The sequence below is a fragment of the Phoca vitulina genome, unplaced genomic scaffold, assembly GCF_004348235.1.
Source record: "Phoca vitulina isolate PV1807 unplaced genomic scaffold, GSC_HSeal_1.0 scaffold12, whole genome shotgun sequence".
Classification (NCBI taxonomy): domain Eukaryota; kingdom Metazoa; phylum Chordata; class Mammalia; order Carnivora; family Phocidae; genus Phoca; species Phoca vitulina.
The window spans coordinates 10,855,466-10,876,323 of NW_022589715.1; the positions used below are offsets into that span (position 1 = coordinate 10,855,466).

The window sequence follows — 20,858 nt, forward strand, 5'->3', positions numbered from 1 at the left end:
ATGCTTAACTTTGTAAACTAAACTTAGTAAATGTACTAGAGTTTCTTGAGGACAGTCCACATTTCAGATGCATGTTAAATGTAGCCTAGAGTTTAGCATTTACAGAGGTCATTTACAGAAGATCAACAAGTATGTACTGAATGAAGGAATGGGGGGAAAAAGTGTAATTTTATACTACAATATAGATTTTAAAGGGCATTTTCAGAAAGAACTGACATCTCTGACATCCAGATGTACTAGGAGATAAAATTCTGGTGACAAATGGCAGAGTCAATTAAAACAACTCTTCCTCACCTGTTTCACATTAATGGTTAACAAACTGGAAGAATCAAACAAACACAAATATATCTAGGAGTTCAGGTAATGGATGAATAAACTATCAGACTGACTCTCTTGCAGAAAACAAGTATACACTCTGGGCAAAATATAAAAATTAATTATCATGGCAGGGGTCAGCAAACTTTTCCTTAAAGGGCCAAAGAGTAAACATTTCTGGGTTGTAGACCATATAGTATCTAAAGCAACTCCCGATTTCTGCTGTTGTAACACAAAAGCAGCTATACGTAATAAGTAAATGAATGACATGGCTGTGTTCTGGTAAAACTTTACTTATAAAAACAGGTGGATCATAGTTCCCCAATCCTTGACCTAAAGGCACTAGAGATTAAACAAAAGCAAGCAGTTTCTAGAGGAGAGGTGACACTTAGAAGACAGGAAAACTAGTGCGTAAGTTTCCTTTTTCATGGCTTCTGGCCTGAGGGCAGGTCCTAGTCTGTGCCATAAAGGGCAGCTTAATTAGGATAAAAACATCAAAAATACTTTTTTAGGGTACTTTGGTATATTTAATTTTTTTTTTTTAAAGATTTTTATTTATTTATTGAGAGAGAGAGAATGATAGAGAGAGAGCATGAGAGGGAGGAGGGTCAGAGAGAGAAGCAGACTCCCTGCTGAGCAGGGAACCCGATTGCAGGACTCGATCCTGGCACTCCAGGATCATGACCTGAGCCGAAGGCAGTCGCTTAACCAACTGAGCCACCCAGGCGCCCGGTATATTTAATTTTTAATACTACAATTTCTCAGGATCTGGGGCCAAAAGAGAAGACTGTGGTCTGTGGTCAGCACACAATCTTGAAGTTCCCATGTTTTCAAGAATACTATAATTATCAATATTGCCTTTATTAAAAAAAGTATTTTACAGGGTTTTGTAAAATCCCACAAGAAACTGTAATTTATGCCATTAAAGATACAACAATGTTTATTATATATACTCACTTGAGGAACGTTGCTATCAACCCACTTGGAATTTGGTAAAATATCATCCCACAGAATCAGGCATCGAGCAAGTGTCTTAAAAATGTAACAGAGAAAAAATCAATTAGAGTAGGCAAAGTTCATAGATTTTATAACAATGATCATATTAAATAATGTAAAAATCAGTTCCCAACTGATGGCAATTTTGAAAAATACAGTACATAATATCAACCTAAGCTAAACTCATTAAAATAAATTGAAGTTTAGATTTTAACACACAAAAAAACCCTACAATTAATTGTTATTAAAGTTTAAAGGACTTTTAAACACTTGCTTCATAAAAGAAAAATCACAAAGAATCTTAGCACTGTCTATATAACTTAAAAGCTTTCATATGCTAAAAACTTACAAGTTTAAACATTAAAGAATAAAGGGAAAATATAGGCAATTATGTCAAATAGTTAGTCATTAATAATACCCTTAATAGTAATGCTGCATCCTTAATAATGAAAGAATGTAAAATAAAGCAGCCCTAGCCACTTACTGCTTGTTGAATAATGTAAGAAGTTGAAATGTCAACTCCTAGCATTATATAGCAACATGGTTGTGTTTCCTGGCATTCCTACAAGGTACATTTGGGAAATTTCAAAAGAATACTATCAATTACATCTAGATGATGGATTAATAGTAAAAGGCTCCCCTATAGAAACATTTATATTCACAAGCTAAACTTGAGAAACACAGACAGACTCCTAATGTTAGCAGAAAGAAAAAATTACAAAGTACCATACCCTAAGCAAGAGAAATTCTGGCTTCACAAAGTCTAGCAAATACATGGTGTCAGGAGCACGAAGCCAATCTGCAATAGATCTGTTGGTGGAGGATATCAGTAGGCATTATTGTTCAACTAGAGAACAAAAAAATCAGGAATCCCAAGACAGGTTTCAAAACACTTCTCCCCACTCCATACACTACCCTATTTGCTTTCCATAGTACTTTATACCCTCTAATACAGTATTTGTCATGTATTAATGTCCGTCCTATGACAACATATGCTTTATGAAAACAGATATTTTTAAGTTTTGTTTTGTTCACTGAAACATCTCCATTACCAAGAAAGCACTAACATACATATTCATCAAAATAGATGAAAAATACCTGTTTTTAACCATTTTGTTAATTTTACATACATTCACTTTTTCTAACAAGGGAAATTCACAATACTGAAAAAATTCTTGAATCTTAAAATATTTTTTAACTTAAAAGACTTAAAATTTAAAACATAGTTTAATGTCTCCTACCCAACTTATTCTTCTATGTAAAATGTAAAAGAATAAATGCCAAAAGTCTACTTTTAAGTGTCCAGCACTAATTACTGGGAGTTGGGAAGGAAGCTGGTATGATTATTAGGCAAGTTCCTGAACTAAGCAGAAATCATTTTTATAAATGGCAACCAAGAATAGAATAATGTTACGTGATTCTGACTTAACCAATCCTCAAATAACATGCATAATTCATGAAAAGGAATTTGGGCATTTTCTGATTGTCAGTGACATCAACTATAAAACAAAAATAAAGATTGGCAATTATATTGTCAAAGATTAAAACAGCAAAATATATTGTTTCTAGATAAAAATCTGTATAACGTGAGTACTGGAGAGAATAAAAATCAGGTTAATCCAGTACAAGGAAAATAAACACATTAAGATAATTTAGTTTTACTACTGAGGTCAGAAAGGAAGTCACACTATCATGGCAAGGGGTGAAGAGGGGGGATGTGATACCTGTTATTGGTTTTTAAGTAGATCATAGCCAAAGCTAGAGTGGCACCTGGACAAGTTACATCCACATTTATGGTATCTCCTTCCTATCAAAAAAAAAAAGTTTATTTATGTAAAAAAAATTCTGAATTATTACAAATTCTTCTGAATACTAGCCTATGCTTAAAATTAACAGATTACAAATGTTGGTAAGAAAATTACTATTTTCAAATTAACTCTTAGCTTCCAGAATTTTGATCTGTTGCTTTATTTTGGACTTACTTTGATTTGATAACTTGGAGATTTATGCTTCTCCCTATGCATTCCTGCTTGAAAGCGCCTATGACCTCCAACCATGTACTGATAAAGCTGCTCAGGCACATTGAGATCAGACATACCTATCAAATTACTGCCATGCTGGAAAATGAAATAACAAACATATGAAAGGAAATCTTATGGATTAAGATTCATAACACATACCCATGACAAATAAAAGAATGAACTAACTTCAAGCAAGGTATTTTGGGTTTTTTAAATTAAAATTAAATTAAAATAACTATTATATTATTATATTATTCTAAATAACTAATAATTATTCACATTAAGAATTACAATACTTAGGGGCACCTGGGTGGCTCAGTAGATTGAGCGTCCAACTCTTGATTTCGGCTCAGGTCATGATCTCAGGGTTGTGAGATCTAGCCCCACATTGGGCTCATGCTCAGCAGGGAGTATGCTGGAGATTCTCTCTCTCCCTCTACCTCTGTCCCTCCCCCTGAGCACACTAGCGCACACGCTTTCTCTCCCTCTAAAATAAGAAATAAATCTTTAAAAAAAAAAAAAAGAGGGGCGCCTGGGTGGCTCAGTTGGTTAAGCGACTGCCTTCGGCTCAGGTCATGATCCTGGAGTCCCGGGATCGAGTCCCGCATCGGGCTCCCTGCTCAGCGGGGAGTCTGCTTCTCCCTCTGACCCTCCCCGCTCTCATGTGCTCTCTCTCTCTCTCTCATTCTCTCTCAAATAAATAAATAAAATCTTAAAAAAAAAAAAAAAAAGAATTACAATACTTATATGTTCAAGTTAATACTTTCATTTCATAAAATAAAGGCTTCAAAATACAATTACTAACAATAAAAGAAAATATTAGGTATATAAATGAAACTTGAACTACAAACATCTGAGTCCTTTCATTATTGTATCTATGAACTATTTTAGCAACAATAAGTATAATATGAACTTATTGAACACTTACTGTTTCAGGTACTATTCTGTGTGTTTAACATGGATTAATTTACCTAATATGACAATTCTACCAAATAGCTACTATTTTACAGATAAGGAAAGTGAGGCACACACAAAGCCCAAGGTTACAAAGCTAGTAATTGGCAGGGTTGGATATAAACAAGGATATAAAACAATCCATGGAGTTGCTTAGCCACTAGACAATACTGTAGTTAAAGGACATGACTCACTGGTCAGAACCAAATCAATGCCCCAATTCCCAGTATGCTGCTTTTCCATTGTACCATCTGCTTCTTTAGTTCATGTGTCAAGTGTGAAGAATCAAAAACCTAACAGACAGTGAACTTTCTTTTTATAATTTAGTTTCAGTATAACACTGTATTGGTGGTTCTTAAGGAACCCACATTCCAGGTAACTCAGTCATTTGATCAAATGTTTCTGATAATTCTACACTATGTCTCATGGATGTGATTAAAGATGGAACAAAGTGATACTGTATTCTGTTACAAAGCAAATACTACTGTGACAACATTCTGAGATCCCAGTGAATACCAAGATGCCAAAAGAAGGTCATGGTTTATCTCTAACAACTACTATGGACACTTAAAGCTCCCCATCATACACAACTTTCTTTTTTCTGTCTGAGGGGGCTATCACTTCATCTTACATCTTTAATTCTTCAAGATATTTCATTCCCTGAACATTTACATCTAAGCCAGGGGGATAAAAACTTTTAAGCCCTACTCTTCACTACAAATTCTCTCCATTTCCAAATCTAGCACTTTTTGAAAAATATCCAGAAAGAAAAAAAAGCTGAGAATCAGGTTAAGTCACAGTAAGGCAGAGTGGTATTCAGAGTTAAGTGTCAAGATCATTTGTCTCAACATGCAGATGTCATAACTGAAGCATCTGAAGGCACAGAGAATGCTTACCCCCAAGCAAACCATGCCCAGAGCCAAGCCGGCAGCTAAAGAGTAAGACTCCCTGTCAGTGCAGTATTCCATTTCAGGACCAGGGGGCCGTCCTATAAAATAGAAAATAACACAGTTCAAGCTGGCCTACTGGCCTCTTAAAATTCTATCATAAATTTTAGAATTAGCTTTCTAGTAAGTTGCATAAGAATCATGGAGTCAATACAACCCCACTCAGAAAGATATGACATTATCACAAATGGTATGCACAACTGTTGGTTTATTACAAAGCAAAGCCCAAAATGGTTCCTTTAATGTGCCAATTTGAAAGGATTGACTTTTAGACACAATGGAACCTGGGGTTTTATTAAGAAAAAAAAAAACAAAACAAAACTATTTGACCACTTCAAGTATACACATGAGAAAAACTGAAAATAGGAGATAATGATTTAATACAGTATTTCTAAAAGTTGTCTCAATGAAAGGAAAAGTCAACTGATACACCAGGGAGTCTGTGGGATCTCATAGAAGTATATATTTTTACATGTAAGATATTTCTTGATTGTCTTAAAATATAAAAATCTGTTTTATTTTTAAACATTTTAAGTGGTTTAGTATAAAAAGGATGTGTTCACATGTTCCCCATTCTTAAAGTAAAACTGATATTCTAGGGAAAAAAATTATCAAGAAATAGAAAAATTTTTTAAAGGAAGGGCACTCAAAAATGTTTTAATTTTTAATCTCTTGCATTTTGTTTTTTGTTTTGCTATTTCCAATCCACTGTTCAAATACTAATAATGGACAGGAAGGACTCTAAGTTTTTAAGCTAAATATTATGTTTTCAGACACTTAACTCATACTTTTAAAAAGCACCCCCTGATTCTAATTCTACCTCTAGGGCAGCAAATACACATAAAGACCCCTCTGTCCAAAACAAATTTCACACTCCTGGGATTTTACACACAGGAAAAAATTAAAAAAAAAAAAAAAGGAAAAAGAAATATTATACAGAAGTAACCAATATTACACAAAAGTAATATTTATATATAATAGCAAAGATTTAGAAACAAACTAAAAAAGTCCTGAAAATTAGAAAACAGGCAATTTACAGAACACCATTTCGATGAGATACGACACAATATGAAATTAATTTTAAAAAACACTTATGACAATGATATATGGAAAGGGCAATATAAAAATAGTATGTACATTCTGACTATAATGATATAAAAGAGCATATGCATATGAATCTAGATGAAATCCTCTCTATACAACATGAAAGAGGTGTGCTATAAATCACCTTGCAGATGAACAAGCTTTAAAAGCCACTCTTGAGTATCTTCTGAATAAATGTTTCTCAGACCAACTTATACTATTACATATTTTGGTAACAGAAAAATTTCAGTTTTGTGAATAATTTATTTCATCATTGTAGTAGATTAAATTGTTGGTGTCAATTTTTCACTGCCCTACAGTGCTCATATATATACATCCATACCCTTGACAGAGCCCTATGGCGGACTTGAACATGTGACTAGCTTTGACCGGGGATCTTAACTGGCATAATGTAAGCAAAGGCCTGAAATGTGCTTGCATTATTTGGTTCTCCCTCTTGACCTTCTGTTACCACCATAAAACAAGCACATCCTCTAGCCTGGGCCTCAGAATAAATCATCTGGAACAAGAGCCAGAGCAGCATATCTGCAGACCTACGACCTAAAGCAGAGATGCCGGGCCAATTTTGTGGTTGTTAGATAGCATTACTGTGGCAACAGCTAACTAACAGAATCATTCCAGAGAAAAACATATCTTCAACAATATATCCTGAAATAGGATAGAACAAGACATGGAATTATGTGTCTAAATTAGTGAACATATTAATAATGCCAATAGCATTTCCATTTGTCAGAAAAAGATAACAATACATAAGACACATTTCCAAAAGGTTTAGACTCAATTAAAAACAGAGAAAATGCATTTCATTACCAACATACCCACCAGCACGTAAAGGAGGAAAAGCAAGGGTCAATCACTTCCATTCTCTTGAAAGTAATAATTGTCTAACAGAATGAACACTGTTTCTAGGGATCAAAGTAATCAACCTTGCATTTCAAGTGCAGATCACTGCTAGATACTGCCTAGTAAAGACAAAGCGGATAAACAGCACTCTCACTTGTGATTAAAACCACAGGTTACTGCATTAAATAGGATCTCTGGAGCTCAACAATGGGCTGGCCAAATAAACATGCAGATTAATAACCTGCACACTAATATCAGTCTTGGAAAATATTGCTTATACTATTTTTTTTAATTAGCATCAGAACATTCTAACAAAAGCTACTATTTTTCCTTAATTTTTGTGATTTTACTATTGTTTTTACTTTGGTTCCTGTGGAGTGGGCAATGTATGCTTATGAAGACATAGCACTATTAATGCCATACCTATTTCAGCCAACAGGACTTCCGCAGTATGCCTGTGAGCCGTCCCTTGATATACGAGGCCGATGCCAACCACTGCAGCCACTTGGACATTGTGAGGAACATCAAGCTCTGTGGACGTTGGGGGTAAGAGGGCAGGAATGTGAATGCTAAGAAGCCGAGTAATTGACATATCCATGGTGCCTAGTTTAGCAGCAGAAACACCAAGGAGCAGTCCAATGCTTGTCATTTCATGACCCTAAAGGTAGAAAGTAAAATGAAATATAAGTCACTACCTGTGCAGTCTTAAATAAAGTACTGCCTGCCAGTACCTTCAGTAAGTACTTTTATTGACAGGCACAGTGAGAAGCACCAAGAATGCAACAGCAACTAAAGAGACAACAGTCCTTACTCTCACGATGCAAGCGCCCTAACAGAGGAAAAAAAGTGTTGAGGTAAAAATATACAAATAAATATATTATTGAAAAGCAGCATATTGAAAAAGCACAAAGTAATATGAAGTATTATTTTTTAAGAGCCTAATTTCAATTAGGAGGAGCTGAAGAATTATTAGGAATCTCTAAAGAAGTAAAACTTACAACAGGACCTGAAGGATTAATACAAATTAACCAGGAAAGTGGAAGAAAGGGGAGGCACTCAGCTTTAGAAAGTAAGAGAAAATGAGGTCAAGTGAGAGAACAACATGTAAATGGTTCTGATGTGATCCAGAAATAACCCCTCACAGTAATGGTCAAGTGACCACAGAGTGCCAAGACAGTTCGATGGGAACCAAGTAGTCTTTTCAGAAAATGGTGCTGTGATACTTATAGACCACACACAAAAGAATAAAGCTGGACAGCTTCCTTATATCATTCACAGAAATTAACTCTAAGTGGACCACAGAACTAAACATAAGTGCTAAAACTATAAACCTCCTGGAAGAAAACATAGGTGTAAATGGGTTAGGACCATGGGTTAGGCAATGAGATATGACACCAAAGCACAGCAATTAAAGAAAAAAATAGATGAACTGGACTTCATTAAAATTAAAAACTCTTGTGCTTCAAAGATACCATCAGAAAGTGAAAGACAACACAAAGAATGGGAGAAATTTTTGCAAATCATTTATCTGTTAATGGACTTAGTACCCAGAATACACAAAGAATACAATTTAGTAAGATAACCCAATTTTAAAATAAACATAGGATAGACATTTCTCCAAAGAAGACTTACAAATGGCCTATGAGCACATGAAAGATGCTCAACATCATTAGCCATCAGGGAAATGCAAACCAAAACAATGAGCTATTACTTCACACCTATTAGGATGTCTATAATTAAAAAGACAGACAAATGTTGGCAAAAATGTGGAGAAACTAGAATCCTTATTTATTCCTGGTGGGACTGTAAAAACGTTACAGCTACTCTGGAAACAGTTTGATAGTTCCTCAGAAATTTAAACAAAGAGTTACCATATGACCCAGCAATAGTACTCCTAGGAATATACCCAAGAGAAATGAGAACATACGTCCACACAAAACCATGTACATGTTGATAGCAGCAGTATTCAGAACAGTTAAAAAGTAGAAATAACCCAACTATCCACCAACTGATGAATGGGTAAACACAGTCTATCCACACAATGGAGTATCTATTCAGCAATAAAAAAAGCACGAAGTGCTGATACATGATACAATATGAACAAACCGTGAAAACACTGTAAGAGAAAGAAGCCAGCCATAAAAGACCACCTACTGTAGGATTCCATTTATATGAAGGAACCAGAATCAGCAAATCCAGAGACAGAAAGTATATCCATGGTAGCCAGGGCCTGGAAGGTGACTGCTACTGCTATGAGGGTCCTTTATAGACTGATGAAAATGTTCCAAAAGTAATAGCAGGAATGGATGCACAACTCTTTGAACATACTAAAAACCACTGCATTGTATACTTTAAGTAGGTGAATTTTTATGGCATGTAAGTGGAAGAGTTTATGCCAAGAGAAAGAGTTTAGTTTGCCAAACTCTGAAGTGAAGAACTTGGTTTACCAAGGAGCTAAAATGGCCAGCCCCTATGGTTGGAGTATAGAGAGCAAGGGGATGAGTGGTACAAAGTAAGGTTGGACAAGTGAGTGGGATCACACAGGCTCCCAGAATGTATATCAAGAGCAATGAAAGATCTTTAAACAGTTTTGACCAGGGAAGTGATATATGCTAATTTACACTTTAGAAAGATGACTCTGCCTGCTATGGGAACAATGGATTGAGAGGTACAAGAATGAAGAAGGAAAGCAAGTAGAACAATTAGGAGCTACTGCAGTGGCCTGGATGAGGCACACTACAAGGAGCTGGGAGTCTCACCTTGGTCAAGTAGTCATGGATATTGAGAGTAGCCAGCTTGGTAAGGTGCCCATTCAGACCCAGGGCCATGAGAAAGCCAGCATATTCATTGGCTAACTCGGCATGCTTGGGCTTATTGTAAACAATCCAAGCTGAGTCAATCTGGGAGGCAGGAGCTATCTTCAGGCCAGCAGCCACACCATTGTGGAAGCTGGCCCAGCTTGTCATGTTGGGAGGCACATCAATATTTCCACTGTTAAGGTCTACTGTTGTGTTCCGAGGAGGAGCCCGTCCTATTCAGGCAAACAAATTTAAAATTGAGAGAATAATTCATAAATCCAAAATTGCTCAACTTAGATTTTTGCGAACAGTGATTACCTTTTCTACATTCGAAACCCTTAACCCCGTAATATCTGGAATGACATTAGGTTATTATGAGTACTTTAACTTGTGCATCAAATTTGATGCAAGGTGAAAAAACCGTATTTAAAACAGTTCATTATCTGAAACTGGACCACTTTCTTACACCATATACAAAAGTAAATTCCAAATGGATTAAACACTTCCATGTGAGAACTGAAACCAAAAACCTCCTAGAAGAGAACATAGGCAGTAGTTTCTTTGACAGAGGCCAAAGCAACATTTTTCTAGATATGTCTCCTAAAGCAAGGGAAACAAAAGCAAAAACTATTGGGACTACATCAAAATAAAATGCTTTTGCACAACAAAGGAAACTATCAACAAAACAAAAAGGAAACCTATTGAATGGGAGAAGATATTTGAAAATCATATATCCGATAAGGGGTTAATATCCAAAATATGTAAAGAACTTATATGATTCAACAACAAAAAGAAAAAATCTAATGAAAAATGGGCAGAGGACCTGAATAGACATTTTTCCAAAGAAGACATACGGATGGCTAACAGATATGAGAGGATGCTCAACATCACTCATCATCAGGGAAATGCAAATCAAAACCACAATGAAATATCACCTTACACCTGTCAGAATGGCTAGAATCAAAAAGACAAAAATTAACTAACATTAGTGAGGATGTGGAAAAAAAGGAACCATCACGCACTGTTGGTGAGAATGTAAACTGGTACAGCCACTGCAGAAAACAGTATTTTGAGGTTCCTCAAAAATTTAAAAACAGGAATATCATTTGATCCAATAATTCCACTACTGGGTATTTACCCCCCAAAACAAAAGCATTAATTTGAAAAGATACATTCACTCTATGCTTACTGTAGCATTATTTACAATAGCCAAGATATGAAAGCAGCCCAAACATCCATCAATAGATAAATGAATAAAGAAGATGTAGTGTGTGTGTACACACACACACACACACACACACACACACACACACACAGGAATATTACTCAGCCATTAAAAATGATGAGATCTTGCCATTTGCAACATGGATGAACCTAGAGGGTATTATGCTAAGTGAAATAACTTAGATGGAGAAAGAAAAATACCATATGATCTCACTTATATGTGGAATCTAAAAAACAAAAGAAATGAGTAAACAAAGAGCAGAATCAAGCCTATAAATACAAGGAATAAACTGATGATCACCAGAGAGGAGAGTAGGGCAATAGGCAAAATGAGTGAAGGAGAGTAGGAGATATAGGCTTCCTGTTATGGGACAAATAAGTCATGGAAATAAAAGATACAGCATTGGGAATATAGTCAATGGTATTGTAAAAACATTGCATGGGAACAGATGGTAGCTAACATACAGAGTGGTGAGCATAACATACAGAGTTACTGAATCACTATGCTGTATACCTGAAATTAATCTACCATTGTATGTCAACTATACTCAAGTAAAATTTTTTAATAAAAAAATTTTTAAGAATAAAATAATTCATTATCTTTTTTGCTAAAATACATGGGGCTATGATAATGGATACCAATTTAACTTTATACAGATCTGATTAGGATACCCACTACTTCAAAATCTGTCAAACAGAAGTAAGCTTATTAAAAAATAAAATGAATACTAACATCACAGTTAAGCTATATGAATAATAAATTTCAACCTGTGATTGATGACACTGATGTTAATTTCAAATATGCCAGCCTATATTTTTCTCTGAACATTAAATACCTTGTAAAAAGAGACAAGGACCTTTATAAATTTGCTTTCTTACTATACCTGTTTATCTCTCTATATAAGTATCCACTTATATGCCATTGTTAAAAACGCCAAATTGCATTCAGGTAGTACTATAAAAAGTATCATTTTATAGACCTGAGTTACCCAGTGAACCATAAAGAGTATCTGCTAAATTAAATTTTATGGTCAACTTATGTAAGAGTACTGTAAATTAAATGTTCATGATGCTATGCTCTCTTTGAATTCCTTTCCTTGAGTCTTTTGGTTCTCTTTTGGATCTCCACCGTGTACATGCAAATACTGAATTCTTTTTATATCTTTAATGTTCTGTATTAATTAGGTCAGGTCATGGATGAATATTTAAAATAACTATTCTAAATATTGCATAAAATTATATAGTTCACTACAAGTTTGAAAATATGGTTTTAAAGGAGTTCTGAAGTTAAATGTAAAATAAATTTCAGATAGATGCACAATGTCTTAATTGGAGTGTGTATACACAAACACACAAAGTAAAACATATTTGTTTTTACCATTTGCCTTGTGTTCCTAAGAGCTAACTCAAATAATGGTGTATGACAATGCCACGCTGGGTGACAAGTTCATGAGGTATACTTTTACCTTCTCAAAAGGCAGAGAGATTAATAATGAAAAAAAAAAAAATGAACTCTCTAAAACAATTCATCATATGCATAAGACAGAGTATTTACACACAAGAGAAAATGACAGGCAAAGGGTAAAGCAAATTTTCTTCAATAAGAATAACAACATACAAATGTATTGATACCAGTGTGAGTTAAGGAGCTATTTTAAGAAAGTATTAGTGTGAATTAAGGAGGTATTTTAAGAAAGTATCTTTTCCTAAATTAATTATTAAAACAAGATAATAATTTGGGGGTGGGGGAGCTTACCAGTATCGCTAAAAGAATAAAAGTTTGGACTAATGTCAGAAACACATTCTGAATATGCAAATTTAACTAAATGTATTCAGAAAAAAAAAGATGACTCATGTATTTATTTTTTTAACACCCACCCAAGCATCACTGCCCAGATTTAATACATTTTAACATTTCCCAGTTTTACATGAGATTCTTTTCTTTTTAACTCAAATTCTTTATATGAAAACTTTAAACAGTTGAAAGACTAACATAATGAACACCTATATACCCCGCTCTCCATGAAGATTCAGTAATTATTCAGATTTTGCCATACTGCTCCATCGCTAAGAGAGAGAACAATTCAAATATTGAAGGTAACTCTGCTTGCTATGTCTCTAAATAAGATTAGGGCTCCAGAATAGGTATAATATTGAGATGAAAATAGGTTCATTCAGCTGATCTCATCTTTCCATATGTTACTAAACATATAAGCTCTCCACATATTTGAATGGGACCCTGGATTTTTTTAAATTATGCAACTTAAAACACTGCAGAATTATATTGGTATATATTATTATACTATACATTACTGTGTGTATGATAAACACATTTCGTACAAGTCTCATAAAACCACACATACTATACTTCAGGAATTTTCAATGATAATTTCAACTGTACACAACTGTCACCTTTAGAACATATTCTTACCAGCATTAGGTGAATATGCACTATAAAACCCATTGTAATCAATAACATTAGGAGGGCGCCTGGGTGGCTCAGTTGTTTAAGCGACTGCCTTCGGCTCAGGTCATGATCCTGGAGTCCCGGGATCGAGTCCCGCATCGGGCTCCCTGCTCGGCAGGGAGTCTGCTTCTCCCTCTGACCCTCCCCCCTCTCATGTGCTCTCTCTCTCTCAAATAAATAAATAAAATCTTTAAAAAAAAAAAAAAATAACATTAGGAAATGAACACACTTACATCTTGCAGAAGTAAAAACTCACACAACCAATCAGAAAGGTAATTTGACAATACGTTAACATCAAAGCCTTAAAATCTTGCTGTCCTGGGAGTTCTACTTCTAAAGCAATTAACATAAATAAATGACTATACCCTGACAGCATGTTTATAATAGTAAAAAAATGATAATTTCCAACAAAATCAGGTTGTTGACATAAACTATATTCCATCAATAAAATACTCTGGAGCAAATAAAAATGAAGTTGTTGACTAAAAATATCTGTATTCAATACCTACCTACATAATATATTCACATAATACAACTGTATACCTATGTATGCTAGATATGAAAGGATGCTCACGCTATAGTACATTTGAAAACAATTTCTAAAACAGAGTTAAATTTTCTGATAATCAAAAATATATAAAATTATGAACTAGAAAAATAAAATTGGGAACCATATATACCAAAATGTTAACATTCTAACAAGTGGGACTACTATACTATACGTGAGCATTTTTTCTTTTTGGTTAGTATATTTTTGTGTTCTTGTACAAGGATCATATATTCGTAATAAGATATAACAAGACACATTAAGATACAATGTTCTTACATACTATACTTTAAGATTATTTAAAGTTCAGTAATCTCACCATCATCAATAATATCTTTCTAAACTTTCCCAAGTGCCTTTTTATATCATGAAACAGTCTCATTAAAAGCAAAATTTAGTAATGAGCTGCATGCTACTTCCCACAATGTTTAGTTTGATTTGCTATTTGAGCTCTGACAACCACTAGAGTGGTTGATATTTGAAATTAGTGGGGATAGAAAGAGCATTTCTTTGGTTTTAACAAAATAATTCAGTAACTCCACTAAAAACAGACTTAATCATTTTCCTTTCTCACTGAGCCCAGAATTTAACATACCAGTCAAATTCAATTTGGGAATAGGCAGTGGTTCCGTTGGAACAGGATGGTATGAAAATAAGGTAAACATTCCTCGTCCTACTGGAAGGGCCATAGTTCGCTGACACAACTGGAGCAATCTGTAATTAAAATCAAAACCAACATGTGAAAAATTCTGAAGCAAAAAAAAAAACCGGAATGTAATCTGTAGTTAAGCATTCCAAAAGAACTACTATGTAAGAAGAAATCACATCAGAGTAAATCCATACAAAGATGTGGATGAATCATCCAAACATGGTTATTCTCATTTTAATATTCTTGTTCCCCTTAGAAACTTTACGGGAGAGATACATTTCTTTTGTTTCATATTTGCTTTGAGTGAAAACCAGCTGGTCTATAAACCAAGCCAACCCTCCCTCAGCAACCAAAAAGAGAAACCCAAAATGCCATTCTGATGCTAACCTGCTCAAAGGTATGTTTTGGGTTTCCTCATTTTGTTATTTTCAGTCTAGCTGCCTTCAGTACATCTGGGATCCTCCTGCCACCCTTTTTGCCAACATAGCCTCAGAAGCGCCACCTCTGCAGGCACCTGGGTGGCTCAGTCAGCTAAGCATCTGTTTTCAGCTCAGGTCATGATCCTGGGGTCCTAGGATCGAGTCCTGCACTGGGCTCCCTGCTCCGCGGGGAGTCTGCTTCTCCCTCTACCCCTCCCCCCTGCTTATGGTCTCTCTCATGCTCTCTAATAAATAAATAAAATTAAAAAAAAAAAAAAGTGCCACTTCTGTAGCCCGTACACAGAAAGGAAAGCAAATCCCTATATTAGAGGTCAGTGGATTTCACGGTGTCTCCAGGGAAAAAAGAATTAGTTTCACTTACATAATGGCTAAGACTTATAGGATTTATAGCACAATAAGTTATATTCAGAGTTAAAATGGCTTCAATGGGCTGTACTTTGAAACTAATACACCACACTTAACTTGTTTCTATGTTAAATCACATTCCACGTAGCCCCTTAAAGCAAAATCAAACAGGAATTGTGGAAGTAGGGGTATTTATAACCAGGAAACGCTTAACAAAAGTTCTATCTCTTGTTAAGATATCTGTGTTGTTAAGATACAGAAATACCCCATCAGAGGCTAACATTTTCTCTGCAGACAAAGCTATTCATAAACATGTTCTCTCCCTAACTGTACATATATACAGCTGCTTTTCTAGTTTTTTTGGTAAGAAAAATCTGCTGTCCCAAGATTCTTTAGGAACAGTGCCCCATGTTAATTTAGAATCCAAAAAACTCAAGGCCATATCCCATAGAACTTTTTAGCAGAAACCTTAAACCCACAAAACTGTAATAATGAAAACAAAATACTGTAATCCCTTCTACCTGAGATGTCACTGATTATAAAGGTTAAAAAAAAAAACAACAACTAGCTTCATGTATCATTGAACTCAGTTAATAATCATGGCTAACTGCACTGAGCTTTACTACATACTGGGCAGTGTTCTAAGACTATATAGATATAACTCATTCTACACACACAGCAACCCTGTGAGGTATGAATGCTACAATTATGCCTATTCTTATAGTTGAGACAACTGAGGCAGCAAGAAGTTAAGTAATTCATCCAAAGACACCCAGCACATCCAGAGCCCACACTAACCACTATGTTTCCATACAACTTCTCTGTCCCTCAGACTCCTCAGTTACAGGTGACTAATTCCTAGGTATACATGGGAGAGGAAACAGTGAGACGCAGATTAAGACTAACTCAGATCTTCAGCACCCTGCAGCTAGGTATGGATGATCCTTCCCCGTAAAGCAGGACCAGTGTAAGCAATGCGAGAACCAGAAAATAATGGTGGAAAATGACAGGCGACAGAGACATGGCAGGTAATAGGACAGGAGAGAATTTTCAAATATAAGTTGAACTGTCCCAAGGCAACAACTCTGGAATGTCACAGGATGGTTACTACTGAGTATTACAATTACCAAGGGATATAACATATGTTAGAGATTGGCAGTAGAGATTTATACAGTATTACCTATCATATCAGAAAAAAAAATACTGGTTTTAAGTTTTAAGTTTAAGCTACACTAAAAGCATATATACATACACACACACACACACACACATATACACACACACACATATTTTTTTCCTCATCAAGATACGGAAGAATGAGTTGAGTTTTGCTTTGTTTGTAAATTCTTACGGTAACTAAGCAAAATGGTCTTAAGAGTCACCTTTTCTAAATAACAGAGCTGCATTTCAAGAGGAGGAGGATCACTTATGTCATCAGACACTCTTGTGTTATCAAATGCCAAAATATTTTGAAAAAATGTATGGTTTACCGAGGATGGATAAAAACTTACAACACATGGTACTTTTAACTCTGAAGTATCTTTTTAGGGTTTTTTGTGTTAAAAAACACTGACAACAGATAACAACATGCCTCCTTTACCTGTTTTCTTTTTCCTCAATGAACTCGTGGTCACTGAGTTCTGGGTACTGTACTACATTGACACGGACGGGATGTGCACTTTGAAGAAGCCTTCGCACGTCCTGCACTCTTAAATCTTCACTCCATATTAACGACATAACCTCCTGATTCATGTCATTCATGCCATCATCTTCCTCCTCTGTTTCTGTTCCTGAAGGAACATCTGATGAGAGCACCTGAGTAACAGACTTGGTTGTAATAATAATTTAAAAACCAAACACCATGCACTTACTGAACACAAGGATATACAGGATGATGTGCCGTGACTCTACTGTACAGAGAAAATACGTATTCCAAAGCAAGGCTGGTTTGGGTTCCCAGTGTATACTGGGACTCTAATCCAGAAGTCTTTTTTAAAAGTACAATTATATTGCTCACTTGGGAAAATTCTTTATTGAGCCAAGGGAAAAACATTAAATTTAGGAAATAGTCAGGAAGCTGATCCACTGAACATTCTAAATAACTTCTAAAAATCTAACTACATCCTAAATATCTTAAAAAGGAAACGAATTACTGCAAGCAGAATATGAAACCCACTCACTATTACTAAAGAACCCACACAAACATAAATATTATCTTTGATTAATATAAGCAGAAGAAAACAACCTGGGAGGATATAAGCCAAGGGCTGGAGGAAGCTGAACAAAATTTTCTTACTTTAGTACTTTAAATGGATCATTATTGATTTTCACTTTTTTTTTTTAATAAGGATGTCTTAAATAAAAATTCCTTTATCAGAAAGTAGCTACAGCAAAACAAATGAAGAGGGTTAATCCCCTGATTATCATTCTGTCCTCAGAAGCTCAGCATGTGTTTTCATATGAGCCCTCCCCATCCAAATAATTCAATCACACTGCAACCTAGATGTGAATAGCATAAAATCTTCTCATTTTCTCTCAAGAACTTTATACTCCTTTAACAAAAGATTAATTCCTAGTTAAAATGCTGAAGTTTTGCAACATTTAACAGGGAAGCAACGTTAGCCTAAAAAAATTATAGCAGATGTGACTAACTAATCCCTCTTACTTAGTTCATAAATATTCATTACGGTTCCTAAGGAATATCTAACATTAAGAGAAACTATTCTACTGGGTGAGTTAGCTATAAAGTATAGATCCAAATAGTTCATAAACTGAATTTCGATGAGTCATAAAAGGTAGCCTCAAATAATATAAAATGTAACCTCAAATAACTGATCAAACTGAATTTAGATAGAATTACTTAAAATGACATCTAAATAGATCAAAGATTATCAATACCATTTGGTTTTAGTGCTAATGATGTTAAACTGCTCTCACTCATAGTAACAAATGAGGTCGAAATGCTAAAACTTATCTTGATAAAGGAAAGGATAATCCTATTATTAGCAAAAAAAAAAAAAACACAAAAGGTTTTCTGTTTAAAGTAGGACAAACACTAATTCAACTAAGAGCTATTATATGAGTGCAGATTAAAAGAGAGATGTGCTGGGCCAAGCCTGCCGGAGATGGGATCCCATGGAAACTGCTTCTCTCATAGATCCAGTAGGCAACTCTAATGTTAGGAATAAAATTTTGATACAGACTCTGAAGCTCTGAAGAAACATTAATAGCCTAAGATGTAATATGGATTATAAATAGTTACAGTATTTTGATTAATATGTGTTGGTTCAAAAGATGAGGCAAATTTGTGCTGTTCTCTTGGGGATATAAACAAAGTACAAACGGGGTGCCTGGGTGGCTCAGTTGGTTGGGCATCCAACTCTTGATTTCAGCTCAGGTCATGATCTCAGTGTCGTGAGACTGAGCCCCGTGTCGGGCTTCATGCTAGGTGGAGCCTGCTTAGGATTCTCTCTCCCCCTGCCCCCTCCTACTCGCTCTAAAAAAAAAAAAAAAACACCAAAGTAAAAGAGCCACCAAGAGTGGGAAAACCATCCCTGAATCCTCTATGATCCTTAGGGTAATGCAGTGCTACCATTTATATTTTTTTAAGTTAAACAGAGTTCTAGAAAAAGTAGTTGAAATTCCACTTTTAAGTTTTAAAAGAGGCTGATTTTAAAAGAGAGATAATTAGAGAGTAATGATGTATTTCATTTTTTATTTGTAGGCTTCTCAGAACCCATTCTTTATAAAAGCAGAGGAAGACTGACAAAGGATAGAATTTCAGGAGGAATAACCTAAGACATCTTCTAAAGAACTTTAGTGTCCCCCATCCCAGCTCCCAAAAAACCCTTTCCTGGAGCTTCAGTTTTATGTGATTAAACAGATATATTTACACCTGTTTAAAAGGTTAAATTCAAGAAATTCAACACATCAAAAAAGTATGAAAGAGAAAACAGTTACATATTCAAAGTAAGGATACATGTGTTCCCCCTTTTTCTACCTAATAGTCACAAAGTAGTTAATTACCAATATGGTACAAGCAGAGAAAGAGTCATGGTAGTGGATCTACTGACTCAGCACTTTTCCTGACTTAAAGGAAAGAAAGGTCTAGGCAAGAGGAGCCTTCACAAAATCTCCTGTTCCCATGTTCAATTTATAAATAAGAAGATCTGCCCAATTATAAACCCCATATGGCATACAATATAAAAGACAAACTGATATATACACTTGTAAAAAGACTTAAGAAAAAAATGAAGAATATTACTACTTTGATTTTGAAACTAAATCTGAACTTTGAACTTTCTATGTTGATACTCACAGATTTCCCTTTGGGTAAGTTTCCTTCACAGGCCTGCTTGGAAAGATCCTGACGTCCGATCAGGAGACAGACAGCTTCTGGCCAGTCTGAAGCAGGCTGCTCACGACAGTGGTAAATTGCATCTCTGATGGGAAGAGCAATTCCAAAGGGAAGAGTTTCCAAGTCTCTTAAAGTGAAACCTTGTGATGAAAGGAAGGGAGAAATTTTTTCATTTAGACCTGCCACTGTCCCAATTATCCTCTGACTCAAGTTAATCAACATCTCTCCTGACAAAAGAGAAATCAATTTTTTTCATCTTACTATCAGACTAGTGTCTTGACATCTAGGATTAGTATAAAAGGTCCTTTAAAGAATTAAAAACGGGGCACCTGGGTGCCTCAGTCAGTTAAGCGTCTGCCTTCAGCTCAGGTCATGATCCTGGGGTCCTGGGATTGAGCCCTGCATCAGGCTCCCTGCTCAGTGAGGAGTCTGCCTCTCCCTCTCCCTCTGCCCCTCCCCCTGCTTGTGCTCTCTCACTCACTCTCTCTGTCAAATAAATAAATAAAATCTTTAAAATAATAATAATAAAATAAAAGAACTAAAAACCTTAAGGAAAAGAGAAACAACCTAATAGGAAAGATAGGAAAGACAAAAAGACATTTCCCAAAGAGGAAAAATATAGGCTATAAACATATGAAAAGTGATCAGGAAAGTTCAATTTAAAATTATTAAAATTATAATTTTACTCACTTGATAGACACATATTAAAGTAAATCAACAGTATTTCCCACCCACAGCTGGTGGTGGTACAATCGCTTTGGAAAACACAAGGCAGGTACAGATAGGTCCACCTCTATGGTCCATTAATAGCCATACAGAAACTTGTACACAAGTGCACCAGCACACAACTA

At 35.3% G+C, this 20,858-nt stretch overlaps 1 protein-coding gene across 7 annotated transcripts in view; it reads right to left on the bottom strand.

Moving 5' to 3' along the window:
• ANAPC1 (anaphase promoting complex subunit 1) overlaps positions 1-20,858 on the bottom strand; it is a 95,524-nt gene that overhangs the window by 34,224 nt on the left and 40,442 nt on the right. For all 7 annotated transcript variants that reach the window (XR_004300280.1, XM_032410466.1, XM_032410464.1 and 4 more), the window contains 10 exons: positions 19,969-20,147; positions 17,251-17,465; positions 14,812-14,930; positions 9,940-10,211; positions 7,604-7,838; positions 5,183-5,274; positions 3,294-3,428; positions 3,036-3,118; positions 2,043-2,121; positions 1,273-1,347 (listed from right to left, as the gene is read on the bottom strand). Coding sequence is in view for 6 of the 7 variants with exons in the window: in XM_032410466.1 (XP_032266357.1) it covers positions 1,273-1,347; positions 2,043-2,121; positions 3,036-3,118; positions 3,294-3,428; positions 5,183-5,274; positions 7,604-7,838; positions 9,940-10,211; positions 14,812-14,930; positions 17,251-17,465; positions 19,969-20,147 (1,484 nt within the window). In the remaining variant the exon portion in view is untranslated. The remainder of the gene's footprint in view (positions 1-1,272; positions 1,348-2,042; positions 2,122-3,035; positions 3,119-3,293; positions 3,429-5,182; positions 5,275-7,603; positions 7,839-9,939; positions 10,212-14,811; positions 14,931-17,250; positions 17,466-19,968; positions 20,148-20,858) is intronic.